The 18,990-nt window shown below is 39.9% G+C and overlaps 1 protein-coding gene across 1 annotated transcript; it reads right to left on the bottom strand.

Moving 5' to 3' along the window:
* Positions 1–2,980: 2,980 nt before the first annotated feature.
* On the bottom strand, positions 2,981–9,841 carry cdk9 (cyclin-dependent kinase 9 (CDC2-related kinase)). Its single transcript, XM_061070732.1, has 8 exons — positions 9,780–9,841; positions 9,540–9,653; positions 9,092–9,173; positions 7,668–7,758; positions 7,290–7,456; positions 6,725–6,896; positions 4,373–4,521; positions 2,981–4,261 (listed from the first exon to the last, which is right to left on the bottom strand). The coding sequence occupies exons 1-8, from the start codon at positions 9,818–9,820 to the stop codon at positions 3,899–3,901; spliced, it is 1,179 nt and encodes a 392-aa protein (XP_060926715.1). The 5' UTR covers positions 9,821–9,841; the 3' UTR covers positions 2,981–3,898.
* Between the last annotated feature and the right edge of the window lie 9,149 nt (positions 9,842–18,990).

Raw genomic sequence — 18,990 nt, 5'->3', positions numbered from 1 at the left:
ATCTGTCCTCCACAGAGCATCTACTGAAAAGGTTTGTCGTGTTGGAACAAAAAACAGTACAATTTGGAGAACAAGCCACTACTGTTGCATTGTACTTTAGGAAGCGAATGTCTTATGATATTACTCTGCAATGAGATACCGCCTGTTCTTAAAGTCAAACCTTATTGCAAATAAAATGCTGCTCATGTTTCTGCACTTTCACTGCAGTGCATAACTTGAGAAAGTGCTTTTGAACACTACTACCTACCATCCTGGCCTATCAGCCAAACAAATAATCAACAGTGCTCTCTCTATGTCCATTTGCTGCTGCAGTCAGTGGTCCATCTGTCCGCAGGAGCGAACACAAATCCCTTCCCCATCACGACAACACACACACACACACACACACACACACACACACACACACACACACACACACACACACACACACACACACACACACACACACACACACACACACACACATCTTCAACAGAAGTGGCAGAGGAGACACTCTGGAACTAAGAGAGCAATCTATCATCTGAGTAAAGCTACAGTTTGACACCACACACTGCTGTTAGAGAGAAACCATAAGCCTGAGGTGATTCATGACAGACACATGCACATGGGAAATGTGGACATATTAGCATCATATTATTCATATTTTTACACAGTATATGCAGCATAAAATTCTACAGATCCACTTAAAGGCTCTATATGTAAGGTACCGTTCATCCTCTGACCTTCAATGCCAACGTGGTGCAACAATATCTAATTTTAGCCTAGAAGTGAAGTCTGCTATTGTCTACAACTGACTGGCGCCTCCATGTTCGTCAACAACCAGACTCAACCTTGTTTTAAGCATTGAGAATAGTTCATAGTCAGACTGTGGTGTAACTTGAGTATCCTCACCTATCAACATGATGCTGGAGTCTCATGGGTGTCATGTTGCTGTAGGTCGACGCCCTGGATATTATCTCGTCTTGCCTACAATAGCAACCAGTGTCAGTGATAACAAGGGTTTTCTGATATTCTATGTTACACATTTTTTCCACTGCCATTTTCTGGTGATGTTCTTTGAAACAGCAGACCTCACATATTAAGAACCTCTCCACAGACCATTTTTGTCATTATCTGACCAGGGACAACAGGTTTTCTTTCCAGGCCACATGTCTAATGTTGCATGTCATCGTCAGCTGATTCTTCGCCCATGCAGATGCTGCTTGAAGGATGTGGACTGCAGCACTGGTGCTCAGCCAGGCTTCTCCTCGAGAGCGTGGGTGAAATTATGGCTGCCACTGCAGGCAGATTTTCGTGAAACCTCCTCCATCATCACACTTGTAGCACTCTGCATCGCCAGCATCAGCAATCTTCATCTTAATGGAGGAGTGTTTGGAGAGATGTTCAGTGGTGCAGTGGTGGAGGGTCCTGTCTGAGTGGCTCCTGTGAGCAGTCCTTGCTTGAATGTTTTATCCTCATCTACATCAAGAACCTTTCTCTTGATCTCTGACCTGTCTGATCTTGTGGTCTGGGCACTGCTTCATGGATGTGGGTTGAAACAGTGGAGCATAAGGCTGAGGAATCTGCTGGATGTGCTCCTGGACACTGCTGCAGTCCAAGTGGCAATGTAACCTTCTGAAGAGAAAAGAGAAAAATAACTTAAATAAGTAAACTTAAATATGTGAAAAGTATCTAACCAGATCTCAGTACTGATTTACCGTAAGCTGCAGGTTGCCATGTTGACGATGTGGCACATGCTGATGAACTGATGCTCCAGTTCCTGATGGGATCGCATGCATTTCATGGCATCAAGGTGAAACATTCCCTGTTGCCTTATATTCACAAACATCAGCACATTATAAAACCCTGTTCTCCATCTGCTGAATCCCAGTCTCTCTGTTATTACTATCTGATAGTGAGCTCACCAATGATATTCAAAGTACTTCAATCTTGGACAAATGGATAAAACCTAATATTTTAAAACATGGCAGAAATATGAGACCGACAGTTTTTGTTTCCAAATTATTAGGGGCATCTAGTTTCTCCCGTGATTCAAAGAGTCAATACAATGTGACTGCCCACACGCCTGAACACAACCCTACCTTTTGGTCGACAAAAGTGCATTGATTGTGTTGACTATTATAATGAAGTGTCATCAGCAGTGAAGATATGTCTTAATTGCCTTTACAAATAAGGAAAATGTGTATTTAGAGCAGGTATTCCCACTTTCACTAAATACATATCATTTGGTATCATAATTTCTTATAATTAAATAAAAGTGTTAAGGTTTTTAAAACAAAGGAATTTCCATTGAATATTTAATAATAACAATCATATTATATTTCATCTTTCTGTATTATTTTACAAGGCACAATTACCTTTATTGATTTGAGTTCATAATCTGCCTGATTGTGAGTGGGTCAGTCTGACCCATAACATAAATGGATGTTAGATTTGTTTCTATATAAATGGAGGTGTAGTAGGTACTCTGTGGAGTTTCTGACCTTTTGCACAAGAGTGCTTGGGAACACTTGTTTTTATAAGCAGGTCTATCTTTCTGGCTATTTAATATTTTTTTAGTCTTAATGACCACACAAAGAACTTAACAGGACAGTTGACTTCCACATTTTCTCACAGGGCCTACATATCTAGCTCTTTATCTTTATCAGAATGTGACTCATTCACAGATGTTTTTTTCTTAAGGACACTTCAGATTTTGAAGAAGACGAGCCGGGAATCAGACCACTGACCAATTAGTGAATGACCTGCTCAACCTCCTGAGCCAAAGCCGGCAAGCATACAAAACATGTATCTCCTATTTGATTACTTTATACTGTTATATGATGCTGCCATCTACTGGAGGCCCTTGGTAACTTGGAGTTAGTTAGTCCATTCATATAAAATACATAAAAGTAGAAATTGCTATAAAATGATTAAAAACAAGTCTGTGTTTCTTCATTTTTGTTCCAGAAAAAAAAAAAAAGATGAGGTGACACAGAAGTGAAAGTAAATGTTTCAAAAAGTGTTTATCTGTTCAGTGGTACAATTGTATTTTGTTTGTCTTAAGGGACTGTTGGTCATGTCTCTGGAAAAGAAAATAGTTTAATGATGTGATGAGATAAACGTTTTGGTGTTGCTGAACATAAATAAGGAGATTAAAACACGACAATGTCTGTAAACAGTGTTTTCAGAGAGCATTCAGACTCCTTCACTGACCTCAGCTTTTTTTATGTTGCAGCTTTATGATGAAGTCATTTGCGCTCATTTTGTGCCCTCATCAATCTATACCTCAAGAAAAAGCAGAATTTTATCCTTTAACATTTCAAAATATTTGTTTTCATATTGTTAGTGAAGAATGATGAGGGACAAAATTAGTTACCATAAGGGTACCACATAAAATGTGAAAAAGTGGACGGAAGTAAATTCTTTCTCAATCCACTGTGTAGACGGTATTTTCATACAAATCTATTTAAGAAAAACAAGTGTGAAAAGACTCACAACTTTATAGATCTAAATTAAAACTATGACAGAGGCCTTGCTCAATAAAGGTGAACAAACTCAAACCATGTCTGCAGAGATGAACAAAACAAGCATGAAGCCACAATGTAATAACTTGGCTGAGAAAAGGTTCCGCTTAAAATTTACGGTCCTCTTCCTGCACTCAGGAAAAGGACTGTAAACGCTCACACAGAACAGTAATCGTACAAAGAAATACACAATTGAACATTCCAGTTTTCAACAAACCTTTTCAACAAACCTTAACCAGAAAAGAAACATGGAGCTTTCCTGAATATTAGGCCGGCTGGAAGATACAATCAGCAAACAAGAAGTCCAACCAGGCAAACTGTCCGTGAACTAGTGCTGTCACCTTTTTTTTTTTTTTTTTTAAAAGTCATTCGAACCAAACCAACTTCAACCACTAAAACACTCGATCAAACTCGGTCTGACTGGTGGTCGCTGGGTTTCTGTTCTGATTGGGCGGCTGCTGGGGCATGTGGCCTCTCCGTCGGGGCGGGGCCAGATATTCAAACATGGAGGTGTTGTGGGTGGAGAGCATGTTCTTCAGGTCTGATGGCATTGGGTCGGACCAGAAGAAGTCGTGGTTGAGCGCGTCGTCACTGTCTGTGCGCTGTGCCGGGTCAAGGACCAGGAGCTTGTCTATCAGGTCCAGTGCGTAAGGGTCTTTGACGTAGGCCTTGAGGCGATCCTTCACTTTCCTCTTCTGGCCTTTAGGCAGCTCCATCTTCTGGTACAGCTCGTACTTATCCACACCAGGCCACACCTGACAGAGAGAGGAATCAGGTCCATGTTCAGTTGCCAAGGAAGAGCAGCATGCAGTCATGTAAAGCTTTTTCAGTCTTAAGTTACGATCCTTTCAGTTATATCCCCTTACCTCAGCAGTTATGGAGCCACAAAGCTGGCTGATCAGAGTGAGCTGGTGCTGCTCTGTGTTGCCCTGCATGATTGGACTCCTGGTCCACATCTCTGCCATGATGCAGCCTGCTCCCCATAGGTCAATGGGAGGTCCGTAGTCCCGCTCACCTATCAACATAAATGGACAAAGAAACGAATAAAAGAATACATAAATTAATAAATCATGTAAATGTTCTTCTCCACTGTGTAAAATGTGTAACACAAATGATGTTAGGTTAAGCGGGTCCCTATTCAATTATCATATTCTTAATTAATATTAGTTATTTTTTATCAGCATTATTCTCATAGTATTATTAATAGGTGCTGATGTTATTGCTGCTGCTAATGTTAACATTACTACATCTATAAGTATCACTGTTATGATGATCATTATAACAACCAGTGTGACACACCAGTTTCAACAAATTAAACTACAGAGCTTGTTACAAAGACGGACACAAATTTACCTGTTTAGTTTGTTTTTTATCTGTATTTGTCGTCTTTGCAAATGTGTGGTGGGGCAAAAGGTTCTAACACAACAAATCTGCACAAGCATTTGCAAATACATCTTCCTGCTCAGCACGATGCCTGTCCTTTTTGTACCATTCAGGTAGGGTTGGCCTGATATACGATGGCATTATTCATCCACTACAGCTGACATCCATCACTATGTTGAGCCAACACCTTGATGCCTCACCGCTCCTCTCTGTGTCTCTATCATTCACACTGCGCTGCACACTGCCAACTGAATCCAGCATGCCCTGTCATCTCCTCTGGCTCTTCACACAATTTCTGTTGTTTGTACCCAGCCTGAGTTTAAAGATGTGTCTGATGACACTGTTTGTGTGTGAGCGTGTGCGTCTGCGTGTCAGAGTGAGAGAGAGATGAGGAGAGCGGGAAAAGCCGGGACGGGCTAAACTAATGAATGAATGCGTGCGCAGCTTTGAAGAAAGATTTTGCTCATTTAAGAAAAGTACCGAACAATATTTGGTTTGGTGATCAGTGTTGATATTGTGTAATCATTTCAACAAATGGACATTTAAATTGTAGCAGGTCAGAGAGTCGTGTCAGCGTGTGTGTGTCAGCGAGTAAGACAAGCCAACCCCTGTCAATTGTACAGCTCAGGGATTAAAGCAAAAAAAAATCATCTGACTGAAAAAAAAAAATCGGCACTCACTTTGGGTCGAGGCTGCTTACCGCCTCGATATTTGAACTTCACGTGGTCCATTATCACTTACTAGTTTAAAGCTAGGGCATAAAACCAATATTTTTTTGCAAGACTTCACCATTCGTGTTAATGGGCTATAAATGACAAAACGTCTGCACAAGTTGCCAGAGCAAGCATTTATTTCCACAATGCTTTCAAGAACAATTATATGCCAACGCATGGATTTTTTTTTTAAATGCCGCGTCAACTTATCCATTCAAACATGAGAAAGACTCAAGGCATGGTTCACAAACAAAAGGTTAAAAAAAATCACAGCTGATTGGTGAAGTTATTGCAAATCATATCAGTGTTACACCCCCCCCCCCTATTTTTTTTTCTGATCTGCATCGATCTCATTTTTAAGGCCGACTTATAGTCGTTTTTTACGCACGCACGCACGCAGCTTCTACGGACTCGCTTTGGTTTATAGTTCCCCTACAGTGGCGCGTGTTGCAACGCAATTCACCGCCAGACCACTAGCCGGAGTAATGTTTTTTGTTGAAGTCGGCTCTTCTTCGTGTGTAGCATACGTTTATATAAATCGCCACGGCGGCTCCTCAGAGCCTTTTTCTGGCGGACAAATCCGCCGGTCAGTGACGGGTTATACAAGTGTTCATAGTTTCGGATCTTTTCTGCCAAGTGCTCTTCTATTTTGGTCTATATTCGTTCTTCTAAATCTTCCGTGGTTTCCGCAGTTTCCGGGTATGAAACCGGAAATGCGACTCCGGAAGGCCGATTTATACTCGGCTTTTTACGCCTTATGCGAGCGGAGTTGACGGAAATCCGTCATAGCGACGGAAAACTTTAATCCATGTGTACAGCTTTAAGTTTGTGTGTTCACACCTGATATTGAAATGTGTCTGAATTCTATATGCAAATAATGACGGATTTCATTTGTGTTTGCAGAGACCCAAATTTTGAGTTAACAGATGAGAGCAGCAGAGATAGAAAGAGAAGGGAGAGTGAGAGACACAGAGAGCATGAGTGAAAGATTTCTCTGTAATATTGTACGGTCTCGATCTTACTATGTGCTTTGAGATAATGTATGTGCGATGCGGTGCATTACAAATAAAACTGTAGTGAATTGAATTTGACAGAGAGGAAAGTTTTATGGTTGTCTCTCACCTAACAGCAGCTCTGGAGGTCGGTACCAGAGTGTCACTACACGGTTGGTGTAGCGGTTGCCCTGGCTGTTTTTAGCCAGGCTGAAGGCTCGGGCCAATCCAAAGTCTGCCAGTTTCAGAACGCCATCTCTGGTGATGAGCACATTGGCAGCCTTCATGTCTCTGTGGAGGATCTGATCCAACAGAAGGCATGTCATGATTAAAACATATTAACAGTCAGTTTATTAAATGACAAACAAATTAATGGGCATGCATTCAAAGAAATATCTGCCCCCAAAAAATACAGAAACTGAAGGGGTCTGAATTCTTTCTGTTGTCAGTGGGTATTATTTATGATCTCTCAGATATAGTCTATAACTGAATGGAAACATGGTTTCATTTATTGGGGATGAAACCATATTAAGTAGGTGATACAGTATCGGGTAAATGGGCTTATATTCTGCCAGACTTTAGATTAATATTTGGGAATTAAGTTGTGAAATAAACCGATGGTGTTCTTGTGCGCCAGTTGGATCGGCTGATAAGGTCCCAGAACCATTGGATGATCATTTCTTTCAGCACCTCACCTTATTTCTGTGGATGTAGTACAGTCCATTAAGCAGCATCTGCATGACCTTTTTGATCTCTGCCAGGGTGAACTTAACATTGGCGTTACTCAGCAGCCCAGCCAGGTCATGCTCACAGAAGTCAAACACCAAGTAGATGCTGCCTTTGTATCTATTGAACTGTGTTGCTGCAAGAAAAAGGAAAAGGAAAGAGGAAACAATGCTGTTACTTTATATTTAGCAACAACAATCATATCCTTCTATATTTTCAAACAGACATTTGTCTTTTACACATGACAGGGCCAACAGATAGAGGTAGGTTATCAACTGTAACCAAGATAAAGATACAAAATCCACTATTATGATACATACTATATACTATAGTCTTGTGACACCAACCTTTGGTTCTGCAGATCTCGATCAGATTGACCACATTCTCGTGTTTGAGCAGCTGCAGGATCTTGATTTCTCTCAATGCTGTGATTGGAAACTGAAACAAATGTAAAGATAAGCTGCACCATGAGAACAGGACGTATGAAACAGTCTTTACACTCAAAAACAGGAATGACCCAGAGTCTACAACGGCTTTCCCTGCCATCAGACATATTACTTTCAGATGGACACAGTTGGTCAACAGTTAGGTTCAGACCAATCTCAGCCAAGGGGTATCCCTAGGCTTTCCGACATGCCGACCGATAGTTCGAAAATTCAGAGGTGTACCGTACGTAGAGCTCTCCGAGGTGCTCGGAGATCCACGTCGCCGAAGGCGTTCCCATGTGTCAGTCTCCATCAAAACGGAGTAGCATATATCGGCCTTAAGTTGGTCTCTTCACAACTGGTGATAGAATGTCTCCGGTGACCATTTAATCAGATCTCACTTCCCTGTTCTATATGCAAACAAACACTTACAGTGGAAACTGCTAATAGTGAATGGTTCATATACAATTGCTGTTTAAATAATTCTGTTTTAGTGATAAAGTAGTCTGCTTACAGTGTTAATTTGGGGTCTTTTCATACATGTTTGGACCGTAAAAAAGTTTCACAGTTTTTACGAGCTCTTTCAGTAATTTACTGCTCCTCTGTGTCTCTATTGTTCACGCTGCGCACTGCAGTGCCAACTGAATCCAGCCAAACAGAGCGCGCGACCTCCAGCCATCTCCTCCAGTTCTCCATACATTGCCCAAGTTTTCAAATTCAGTTGTTTTTACCCATTGTAAGTTTACACATGTGTCCGATGACTCAGTTTGTTTGTGAGAGTGTGTGTGTCTGCGTGTGAGGGCGAGAGAGGGAGGAAGAGAGTGAGAGGAGTCAGGACGGGCTGAAATAATGAATAAACACACACAAAGCTATGAAGAAAGATTTTGCTCATTTAAGAAAAGTATTGATCATTATATGCTGATCACTGTTGATATCGTGGAGTCATTTCAAATAAATCAACGTTTAAAACTGTAGCGGGTCTAATTGGCCAAATATATTGACATGCAGAGCTTGGAACATGGACCACCATAAATCGCAATTCAAGCAGTCTTTTGCGATATGTCTGTCGTGCATGTTGATATCAAGATGACAATACATTTATCTATAAAGTGCCGCCCTACTCTCAATAATACGAATAAAAAGTCCTTCATTAGTCCTGCAAAGGGGAAATTTGCAATAATGTAATTATTGACAATTGGAAATTAAAATACAAAGAGAAGACCAAACTAGTAACTAAACACAGCTTTCCATAAATATGTCTTTCCTCTTTTGTGGAAAAATCCCTCAGGTTGACTTTAAATAAGGTTTAGCTATCAGTTTGTAAAATTAATTAAATAGTCTCTTACTCCTTCTTTCTCATTTTCCATCAAAACCTTCTTCAGCGCGACCTTCTTCCCAGTCTGTCTGTGCTTTGCTTTGAACACCTCCCTGTGAAAGACAAAGTTACAACAAGACATAACAACACATGAAGAGATTTACGTGTTTACAGCTAAACGTGTCTGTTGTTTCCACATTTTACCTTTATTATACAAGTTCTGCATAAACTCTAGCTTTGGCACATGGAAGTCTGAGCAAGGGCCTGTCGCATGGCGACTGGGAAGTCATGTAATGCAAATGTACGGACTAATGCAACTCAATTCACTGATACACAATCATGTAGGTGGCATCTGTTTTAAAAGGAAACCCTTCATTGTTTGATCGTTTCTCCATATATCACTAACATTAGCCGTTAGCATTGACATTGTTAGCATGCACAGATATAAACACACAACACAATCTCTCTGTACTTCTCACCCAAAGGTCCCCTGTCCTATTTTGGCCATTTTTTCATATTTGGAGAACTCGTCGCAAAAAGGAAACTCCACTCCATCGTAGTATTTGGACATGATGGCGGCCTCCCGGTCGGGCCTGGGGAGGAGACATTTCACTCAATATTTGGGTCTCTACGTTGAAACACGAGCTGAAGACAAGTTCATTAAACTGATGGAAATATAAGCATTCAACAAATAAAATGATTATAGTCTTTATTCCTACTTTTCAGCCGCCGTGGCGTTGGTCGTCCTCTCTCGCTGCATCTTTGCGCCTGTGTACGACCAATGCTGCGTTCAAGAACAACTCAGCATCTTAAACTTCAGCAGAGGAAATTATGGGAATCTTTGGAATGTTTTGGTTTTAATAATTCATTGAAGACAATAATATTAAAACAACTGATTATGAATATGTACAATTTCTACACAAAGACTACAGACTACAATGGACATCAAAAAAATTACGAAAGATCCATTATTATCAAATAGTAGTTTTCTCGTCAGGTTATAAGGACATGTGTTGTTTTTATGTAACTCTCATGTCATTTTAATGTTTCTTTCCTCCAAATATTAAATTATTTGGTCACACTTGGTCACACACACGAACACAACTGCATGTAATTGTTAACTACCATCGACCATATTTGATAATTCTGATAATTAGGAGAGTTCCTGAAGGCAGCAATCACACATAATACCGTAGAGAATAACTGAGGGCGACATCTGACGACTAGGAGGAGTAATGCCACCGGAAAAATATAAAGTGGCAAAACTTACAAATTATTTTATTGATTACTGTCTTTCTTACTGTTGAGAAGTTTAAATTTAAAATTATAAAAGTTAGTTGAGCACCAGCTTAAGAAAGGCCAGGATTGGCCACCATGGTGTGGATCATTTAGAAGCAATTTTTTTTAAGAATTGCAGCCAATTAAATTGGGGTTCCAGTCTGTCAAATTATTATTTGAGTATTGAGAAATGTATTTGTTCACAGGCTTGGAAGGTAGCAAAAGTTTTTCAAAGAATCCAGCCGAACCATTTTTATGGATAAATCCTATAAGTTTCGTGTCAGTTTTACCAAAGGTAATGGGGAGGATTGTCTTTGAGCCAATACAAATCTATTTTGATATCAATACCTTACACAGGTTATCAACATGCTTATAGGCCTAGTCATTCTACATGCACAGTTTGATACAAATGAAAGATGATTGGCAAAGTGAACAAGATAAAGGAAAGTTAGTGGGTGTTGAGGAATTTTTGAGTACCTCACACATTACTGTATATGCAACTATATATTATGTATAATGCATATCAAACATTATATCTGTACAAGAGAATAGAGCCTGTCTAATTCCACAGATACTACCGTCTCTCTCTTAGCAGTACCAAAGTCAAGTTATAGATTAAGGTCCAACCAACAGAACATTGTAGTGTCTATGTTGAGGGACTTTCATATCTAATTCAGATGCTCCAGACAGAGAGGCACCAACTTCAACTCTTTTGTGTATTTCACCAGTGGTGGGAGAAGGACACAATGTGATTTAGTTATGCAGACTAATGGCTTAACTATCCAATAGGATGCGTACACGACATGTAACATAGAGAGTGAAAGCACTTCTAGCCATTCATGGATGTGCTGTTAGAACGGGTGACACAAGTAGAGGAAGATACATGGGGATGCTGTGGGAGACATCTTCAGACTTGGAGGTGACAATTGCTCATGTTACTCTGTTAGTGTTTGTATATTGTTGCACCTTCTGGTCTCCTTGATGCATCAAGTCTAAATCCACTGCATAAGATATCAGCTGCTGCCTGAGTTCTCCTTTCACCAGCTTCCAGGAAACTTCCATAACAGTGGGTGCAGTTTTACTTGATTTCAGTTTCAGTATTTGATGTAATTGATCACTCTATGTTGTTCCAATGGTTGTTCAATAAGATGAAACAGTATGGCTTCACTTTACTGCATTAAAGTGGATGAGAGCTATCTGACAGATTTCTCTAATAGTAAGGGCATTTTAGCAGATATTTGACCAATCTGGGAAGTAAATCCTTACCAAGAAATTTCTTCACAATTGTGTTTAGGAAGGTGTGTAATATCATGTCTTAAAATGTTGAAATTCAACTCCTGTGGGAAACCTCCTAAAAAATTGTTCAAAGTTGGGGTACCTGTAACCGATTTTTGAAAAATCGAAAATGTTAAATTTGGCTTAAAGTAACTTGTGAGGGGTCAAACTAGGGGTTTTTCATGATTCTGAGTTGATTGCAAGCATTAGTTTTTCACCAAAACCACTCCTTAGTGCAAAAACAGCCACCCCCACTTTTCCCACTCATTGCATTTTCAGCCATAGTTAGTAGCTAGTGCTAGACATGCTGAAGCCATTTGCAACCGTCTTCGATGTGCGTCGTTGACAGACACTACTTTTTCTGTCTGATATGTAAGTATTGTACATCCTTTTTTAACAACTTGAAATAATTCATGTCACTACATTGATACTATGCAAGTAACATAAAAGTTGGCAACCTAGCTCACTTAGTTGTCTAACAGTAAATAACATGGTTAGCTATCTAACGTTAACTCCCACTTGGCTAAGCCTTGTTAGCTGGGTAACTGTAAATAACATGGTCAGTTAGCCAACTCTTATGTGTGTATTAGACACTCCAAACTGCATCTGATGGCAAACTGCACCATTTTATTATCTTTAATGCCTGCTGACTCCCCATTAGCTATATAGCTAGGTTACAGCGGTGTATTTTCCTAGTGAGGATTTTTGCAGTTAATGTTACTGTAAAGCTGATCTCCTGTTTTCCTCTTCAATAGAATATATTAGAGAGAAGTTCCTGCACATGACAGAGTTGTCTTTATTGTCACAAAAATACTTTACTACGTAATATTTAATATAATATAAATTATATTCTACCATTTTTTACTTTGTAGGACACTATAGTCTAGCAGTATGGATGAAGATGTTGCTCTTCCACCTATGCTCAATTGCTTCATCTGTGAAGGCCCGGAGATGCCAGCTCAGAGGCTCACACAGGCAACTCCTAAAGGCTACTCTACTTTTTTGGAACATGCAGAAGCAGTTGGAAATGCTATGATTTGGGAGTGTATGAAACAGTGTTAATTTTGGCAGCTATTTTTGATTTAGTCTTAGTCTTAGTCTTTTGACGAAAATGCATATTAGTTTTAGTCACATTTAGTCATTTTTATCCTTCTTAGTTTTAGTCTAGTTTTAGTCGACGAAAACAAATTACATTTTAGTCTAGTTTTAGTCGACGAAAACAAATTACATTTTAGTCTAGTTTTAGTCACATTTAATAGCCACATTAAACTCCTTATCTTCCCTTCTCAGGTCCAGGGACCCCCTGTGCTGTGTCTACAACTGCATGCTAGTCTAGCTTTCAGTACTTAGGTTGTCCATTAGATATCCCTCCTATAGGTCTATAGCAGGGGTTGGCAACCTTTACTATCAAAAGAGCCATTTTGCCCCCTCTTCCCCCAAATAAAATTTGTCTGGAGCCGCAAAACATATTTGATAACAAAGCTGATAAAATTTTATATAAAGTAGATTATTGCATTTATGAAATTATAGAACAACAATAAAGAAAACTGTTGACATTTTATTTATTTTTACCTGTTACAACAAAGGGAAACACCAAATGCTTATGAAGAGGAGAAGAAAATACACAGGCAAGTGTAGGCCTACTTTGAAATAAATTAAACGCAGAACTATGTAGGGTTATTTGAGTCATCCCCATATTTGTGGGAAATGTATGAAATAAGAAGTACCCTATTTTGAAATAAATAAAAACATATAGCTGCAGCCTATATATTTTAGTTGGCGTTGGCGAAATGTGAAAACAAAAAGTGAAAGCAGATCAGACTGGAGGAGGAAACTGAAGCTCGGTACAAACCAACTGCAGCCTCTGCTCTGATCCAGAAGCTGCGGCGCTGATCTCAGCGCAGCTGAGACCAGAGGAACTCTGTGTTTTCACTGTTTCCATAGTTAAGAAGCAGCCGGTGAGTCAGTGACCGGCCTGCTTCACATGAACGAGCTCTTATCTCACTGTGTCTCTCTGAGCGAGTGAGCGAGTGCGCGGGGGCGGAGCCTCGGGACCGGTGCGCTGTCTGGGAGCACACGCACACACACACAGACACACACACACTCGCCGCTCCAGGTACTTCATGACCTCGTTAACGAAAATTAAAATAGATTTCGTCATAGTTTTTATTTTCAAAGATCCATTTCGTTATGTCTTCGTCTCGTCTTAGTCATGGGAAAAGGGGCGTTAACGAATATTTTTCGTTATCTTTATCGTCAACGAAATTAACACTGGTATGAAAGAGGCTCAAAATGTAGGAAGACTCAGGTACCACATAAAGTGCAAAAATGATTTGTACATCAAGTTTGTCGAGGTCACCACAAAGTCAGCTCATGCATCAAAAGGAGAGAAAGAGTCAGCAGAGATGAATAGAAGACGCACTTGCTCTGACTTCAGTGAATCTACTGCATGCAGTTCTACAAGTTCTCAGCCCATTCAGCTTCTCTACAAGAATGTATGCATTCTTTGCAACCAACCCGCCCATCTCTACATAAATAACCCAGAGGCTGCCAGAAAGAGATATAGAGTGTCGGATAATTTAACTGCAGATAGACTAAAGAAAAGCTTGCTGAAGACAGCACGGAGTCGTGGGGACGATTGGAGCACTGAAGTCGTTGGACGCCTGGAAGGGATCAATGACTTGGTGGCAGAGGAAACTCTGTATCATTTGTGCTGCAAAGTCCCGATCTACTTGACCACATCTAAGGGCTCCTATGATGTCAGGAGGATCCGAGAAGCTCTCTCTGAAATACAAAGACGCTACCTGCTCTTTTGTCATGCCTTCACTGGTTGTGATCCGGTTTCTGCAATCGCTGGCCATGGGAAAACAGCTATATTTGACAGGTTATAATAATAATTATAATAATAATAATAATAATACATTTTATTTCTATTGCACTTTGCATTTGAAACAAATCTCAAAGTGCATTTTTTGCAGGTCTTGTGCAGGGGATATTGATGAACACATGGACATCTTCCTTGACACACAGGCTTCTAAGGATGCAGTGATTCAAGCTGGTGATTCAAACAGAGGGTGCAGCTGCACAGCACTCTCTTCGTGCATATACAGTTAGGTCCATAAATATTTGGACATTGAGACAATTTTCATCATTTTGGCTCTGTACACCACCACAATGGGATTTTAATGACACAATCAAGATGTGCTTTACGTGCAGGCTGTCAGCTTTAATTTAAGGGTATTTACATCCAAATCAGGTGAACGGTGTTGGAATTACAACAAACGTTATATGTGGCACCCCCTTTTTAAGGGACCAAAAGTAATGGACAATTGGCTGCTCAGCTCTTCCATGGCCTGGTGTGTGTTATTCCCGCGTCAATTTCATTGACAAGGAGCAGATAAAAGGTCTAGAGTTCATCTCAAGTGTGGTATTAGTGTTTGGAATCTGTTAGTGTCAACTCTCAATATGAAGTCCAAAGAGCTGTCACTATCAGCGAAGCAAGCCATCATTAGGCTGAAAAATCTAAACAAACCTAACAGAGAGATAGCAAAAACATTAGGTGTGGCCAAATCAACTGTTTGGTACATTCTTAAAAAGAAAGAAAGCACTGGTGATCTCAGCAACACCAAAAGACCCGGAAAACCACGGAAACAACTGTGGTGGATGACAGAAGAATTATTTCCCTGGTGTAGAAAAACCCTTTCGCAACAGTTGGCAAGACCAAGAACACTCTCCAGGAGGTAGCCTATCTGTGTCAAAGTCAACAATCAAGAGAAGACTTCACCAGAGTAAATACAGAGGGTTCACCACAAGATGTAAACCATTGGTAAGCCTCAAAAACAGGAAGACAGGAAGAAACTTGTACCAGAATGATGGGAAGAGAAGAGTATGGAGAAGGGAAGGAACTGCTCATGATCCAAAGCATACCACCTCATCAGTGAAGCACTGTGGAGGTAGTGTTATGGTGTGGGCATGAATGGCTGCCAATGGAACTGGTTCCCTTGTATTTATTGATAATGTGACTGCTGACAAAAGCAGTAGGATGAATTCTGAAGTGTTTCGGGCAATATTATCTGCTCATATTCAGCCAAATGCTTCAGAACTCATTGGACGGCTCACAGTGCAGATGGACAATGACGCGAAGCAAACTGCAAAAGCAACCAAAGAGTTTTTTAAGGCAAAGAAGTGGAATGTTTTGCAATGGCCAAGTCAATCACCTGACCTGAATCCAATTGAGCATGCATTTCACTTCGCTGAAGACAAAACTGAAGGGAAAATGCCCCAAGAACAACCAGGAACTGAAGACAGTTGCAGTAGAGGCCTGGCAGAGCATCACCAGGGACGAAACCCAGCATCCGGTGATATCCGTGGGTTCCAGACTTCAGGCTGTCTTTGACAGCAAAGGATTTGCTACCAAGTACTAAAAGTGACTATTACATTTATGATTATGTTAGTTTGTCCAATTACTTTTGGTCCCTTAAAAGGGAGTGCCACATATAAAATGTGTTGTAATTCCTACACCGTTCACCTGATTTGGATGTAAATACCCACAAATTAAAGCTGAAAGTCTGCACTTAATGCACATCTTGATTGTTTCATTTCAAATCCATTCTGGTGGTGTACAGAGTCAAAATGATGAAAATTGTGTCAATGTCAAAATATTTATGGACCTAACTGTATACAAACCCGGGACTGGATCCTTCTTAAGAGCATGTCTTTGAACCCTAGTGACTACGGGTGGACATTAGGTGTTCAGGGATATGAGCCAGTTCCAACACTAGACCCCATGGCTCCTCAGGAGTTTCTTCAGTTCACAGTCTGCAATTGCAATGGAAATTGCAGCGACCGCCGGTGCAGCTGCAAAAAGAATGGTGTTGAGTGTATCTCTGCATGTGAAGTTTGCAAAGGCATTACGCGCAAGAATTGTGTTCATGATGATGTTCAGTTTGGAGAAGACTCAGACATTGACACATGAAGCGTGTGGCAGAGTGGATCAGTATTTTGCAAGATACTGAAATAAACGAATAACGCTACTTTTAAATTCAAATGTCTGTTTTTCCACTAAGGGGCAATTTTGGAGAAAAACTAATGCTGCCCTGACAATTATTACCTTTCCATGAGGCTATTGCTTTAGACAAATAGAAAAAAGATAGAATTTTTCTTGGTGTTAACTGGGTTATTTTTATTTTTATTTTGTATTGTTTTTGGGGAGGCGGGGGTGTTTGGAACCCTTTATTCTTGAATAATGGCTGAAAATGCAGTGAGTGGGAAAAGTGGGGGTGGCTGTTTTTGCACTAAGGAGTGGTTTTGGTGAAAAACTAATGCTTGCAATCAACTCAGAATCATGAAAAAACCCTAGTTTGACCCCTCACAAGTTACTTAAAGCCAAATTTAACATTTTTCGATTTTTCAAAAATCGGTTACAGGTACCCCAACTTTGAGCAATTTTTTAGGAGGTTTCCCACGGGAGTTGATTTTCAACATTTTAAGACATGATATTACACACCTTCCTAAACACAATTGTGAAGAAATTTCTTGGTAAGGATTTACTTCCCAGATTTTCATATGTTGCCCTCACTATAATGGCAGTTTGTCAAATATCAAATATGTTATGTATGGAGTTCAACAAGGGACCTGTTTATTTTCTGTCTTTGTAAATGATCATCTGTTATCTTTAGAAAGAGCTGTTCTTGTTTTTCAAGTACATCGGCGAGACATGGCCTTCAAACAAGCCGGGGGGGTCTGGCACCATGCAAATATCCTATGGACACAGGACCAAGCATCTGACTCACTCCCTTTAACCATAAACTTCTTACTCTGCACGACTTTTGCACGACCAGCCTGTCTGTGAAGTGTGCTTTTATGAATTGACGTTAATTTAATGGATGACTTCACAATACATGCCGCTGAATCATCAATAAGAATCTTGAATAATATTTTACTTAAGGATTCAAAGTAAGTGGTAAAATGGGTGACCATTAATAAATTGGTGTTTAATATTGGTAAAACCAAGTCTATTGTAATAGGGTTCAGATATCAGTTAAAAGCAGAACTGACACTACATATAAACTATTGAACAAGTACGAGAAATCGAACTTTGGGCGTAATCCTGGATTATATATTATCAAGGTTAGAACAGATTGATAAAGTTGTGAGCATAATGGGGAAAGGTTTCGGTTGTAAGAAGAGTCTGAAAAGTTAAGCCACAAAACATTATAGACAAGTTCTAAATAATTTAGTTCTGTCACAGCATGATTACTGTTCCATGATTTGGTCCAGTGCCTCAGTGAAAGAGATTACATATTGTTCAGTGGTTCAAATTTTTGTTAAAACAGCATCTAAAAAAAACTCTGGAACAGTAATTGACTTGTGTCTCTGTGTAAACTGGTAAAAGATAATATCTGGATTAGGTTGAGAGTATTATTATGATTACCTTGATGCCTTGGAATTTAATGTAATGTGGGAATTATGCAGAATGGATAAAAACCTAAACTTAGAGCTTAGTTATCAAATTTTGTTAAGAATTATTAATTAACTGTGTAAAAGATAAGGGGAAAGTATGTAATGGATTTTAAAAGAATTTTACATAATCTTATATATTGTGTTTTGCCTAATATCGGTTCAAATAATGACGTTTTTGTTAGTGATGGCGAGATGAAGCTTAATGAAGCGTTGAAGCTTTCCATCCAATTGGTTCGCTCATAGGCCGAAGCATCATGGGGCTTCATTTGCTCTACTGCGCCATCAAGTGGACATTAAATGTAAATGCAATTATGATGGCACCATGGATTTGTAGTGTGAAGCTTTGAATTGAATAAATGAATGAATGATGTTTGTGATGCCAATACATAAACGATTATTATTAATATGGTGTCTGTCTTTATGATACAATGGCGTGGTCAAAAGTGAAAGTGGAAACAAATTAGTGAGAGGGTTGTGATGTGAATGTGCTTGTGTTACTTGGTTTGTGACTGTGCTTATGTGTGTGGGGGGACAAAATGTAACACGTACAATTGAGATAACGGTTTATTAATTTTTATTAAAAAACAACTTTTCAACAGTGCTGGGTTTCAGGCGGTTTCTTTTTTTGGAAATAATTTCGCCTGCTTTAGAAAAGATCCTTTCACAGGGCACAGATGAAGCTGGGATACAAAGAAAATATACCGCAAGTTTGTATAAGTTTATAAATTACCCCCCCCCCCCCCCCCCCCCAACCCCCCCCCCCCCCCCCCCCCAATACTCTAGAATATATTGCAAGCAAACGCACAATAAAGTCCCAAGACAAGTACATGTGTGTGTGTGTGTGTGTGTGTGTGTGGGGTGGGGGATCCGTTGCGTTTCGCGGCCCCATTTAATTTGAATCGCACACCAAACCCG

This window comes from Limanda limanda, chromosome 1 (assembly GCF_963576545.1).
Source record: "Limanda limanda chromosome 1, fLimLim1.1, whole genome shotgun sequence".
NCBI classification, from domain to species: Eukaryota; Metazoa; Chordata; class Actinopteri; order Pleuronectiformes; family Pleuronectidae; genus Limanda; species Limanda limanda.
This window is presented reverse-complemented; position numbering and strand designations above follow the sequence as displayed.

Coding starts and splice junctions, on each gene's coding strand:
- cdk9 (XM_061070732.1), bottom strand. CDS start 9,820: ATGCAGCGAGAGAGGACGACCAACGCCACGGCGGCTGAAAA. Junction 6,897..7,289: donor ACTACATCCACAGAAATAAG/GTGAGGTGCTGA, acceptor CTGTTGGATCAG/ATCCTCCACAGAGACATGAA. Junction 4,262..4,372: donor GTGGCTCCATAACTGCTGAG/GTAAGGGGATAT, acceptor TCTCTCTGTCAG/GTGTGGCCTGGTGTGGATAA.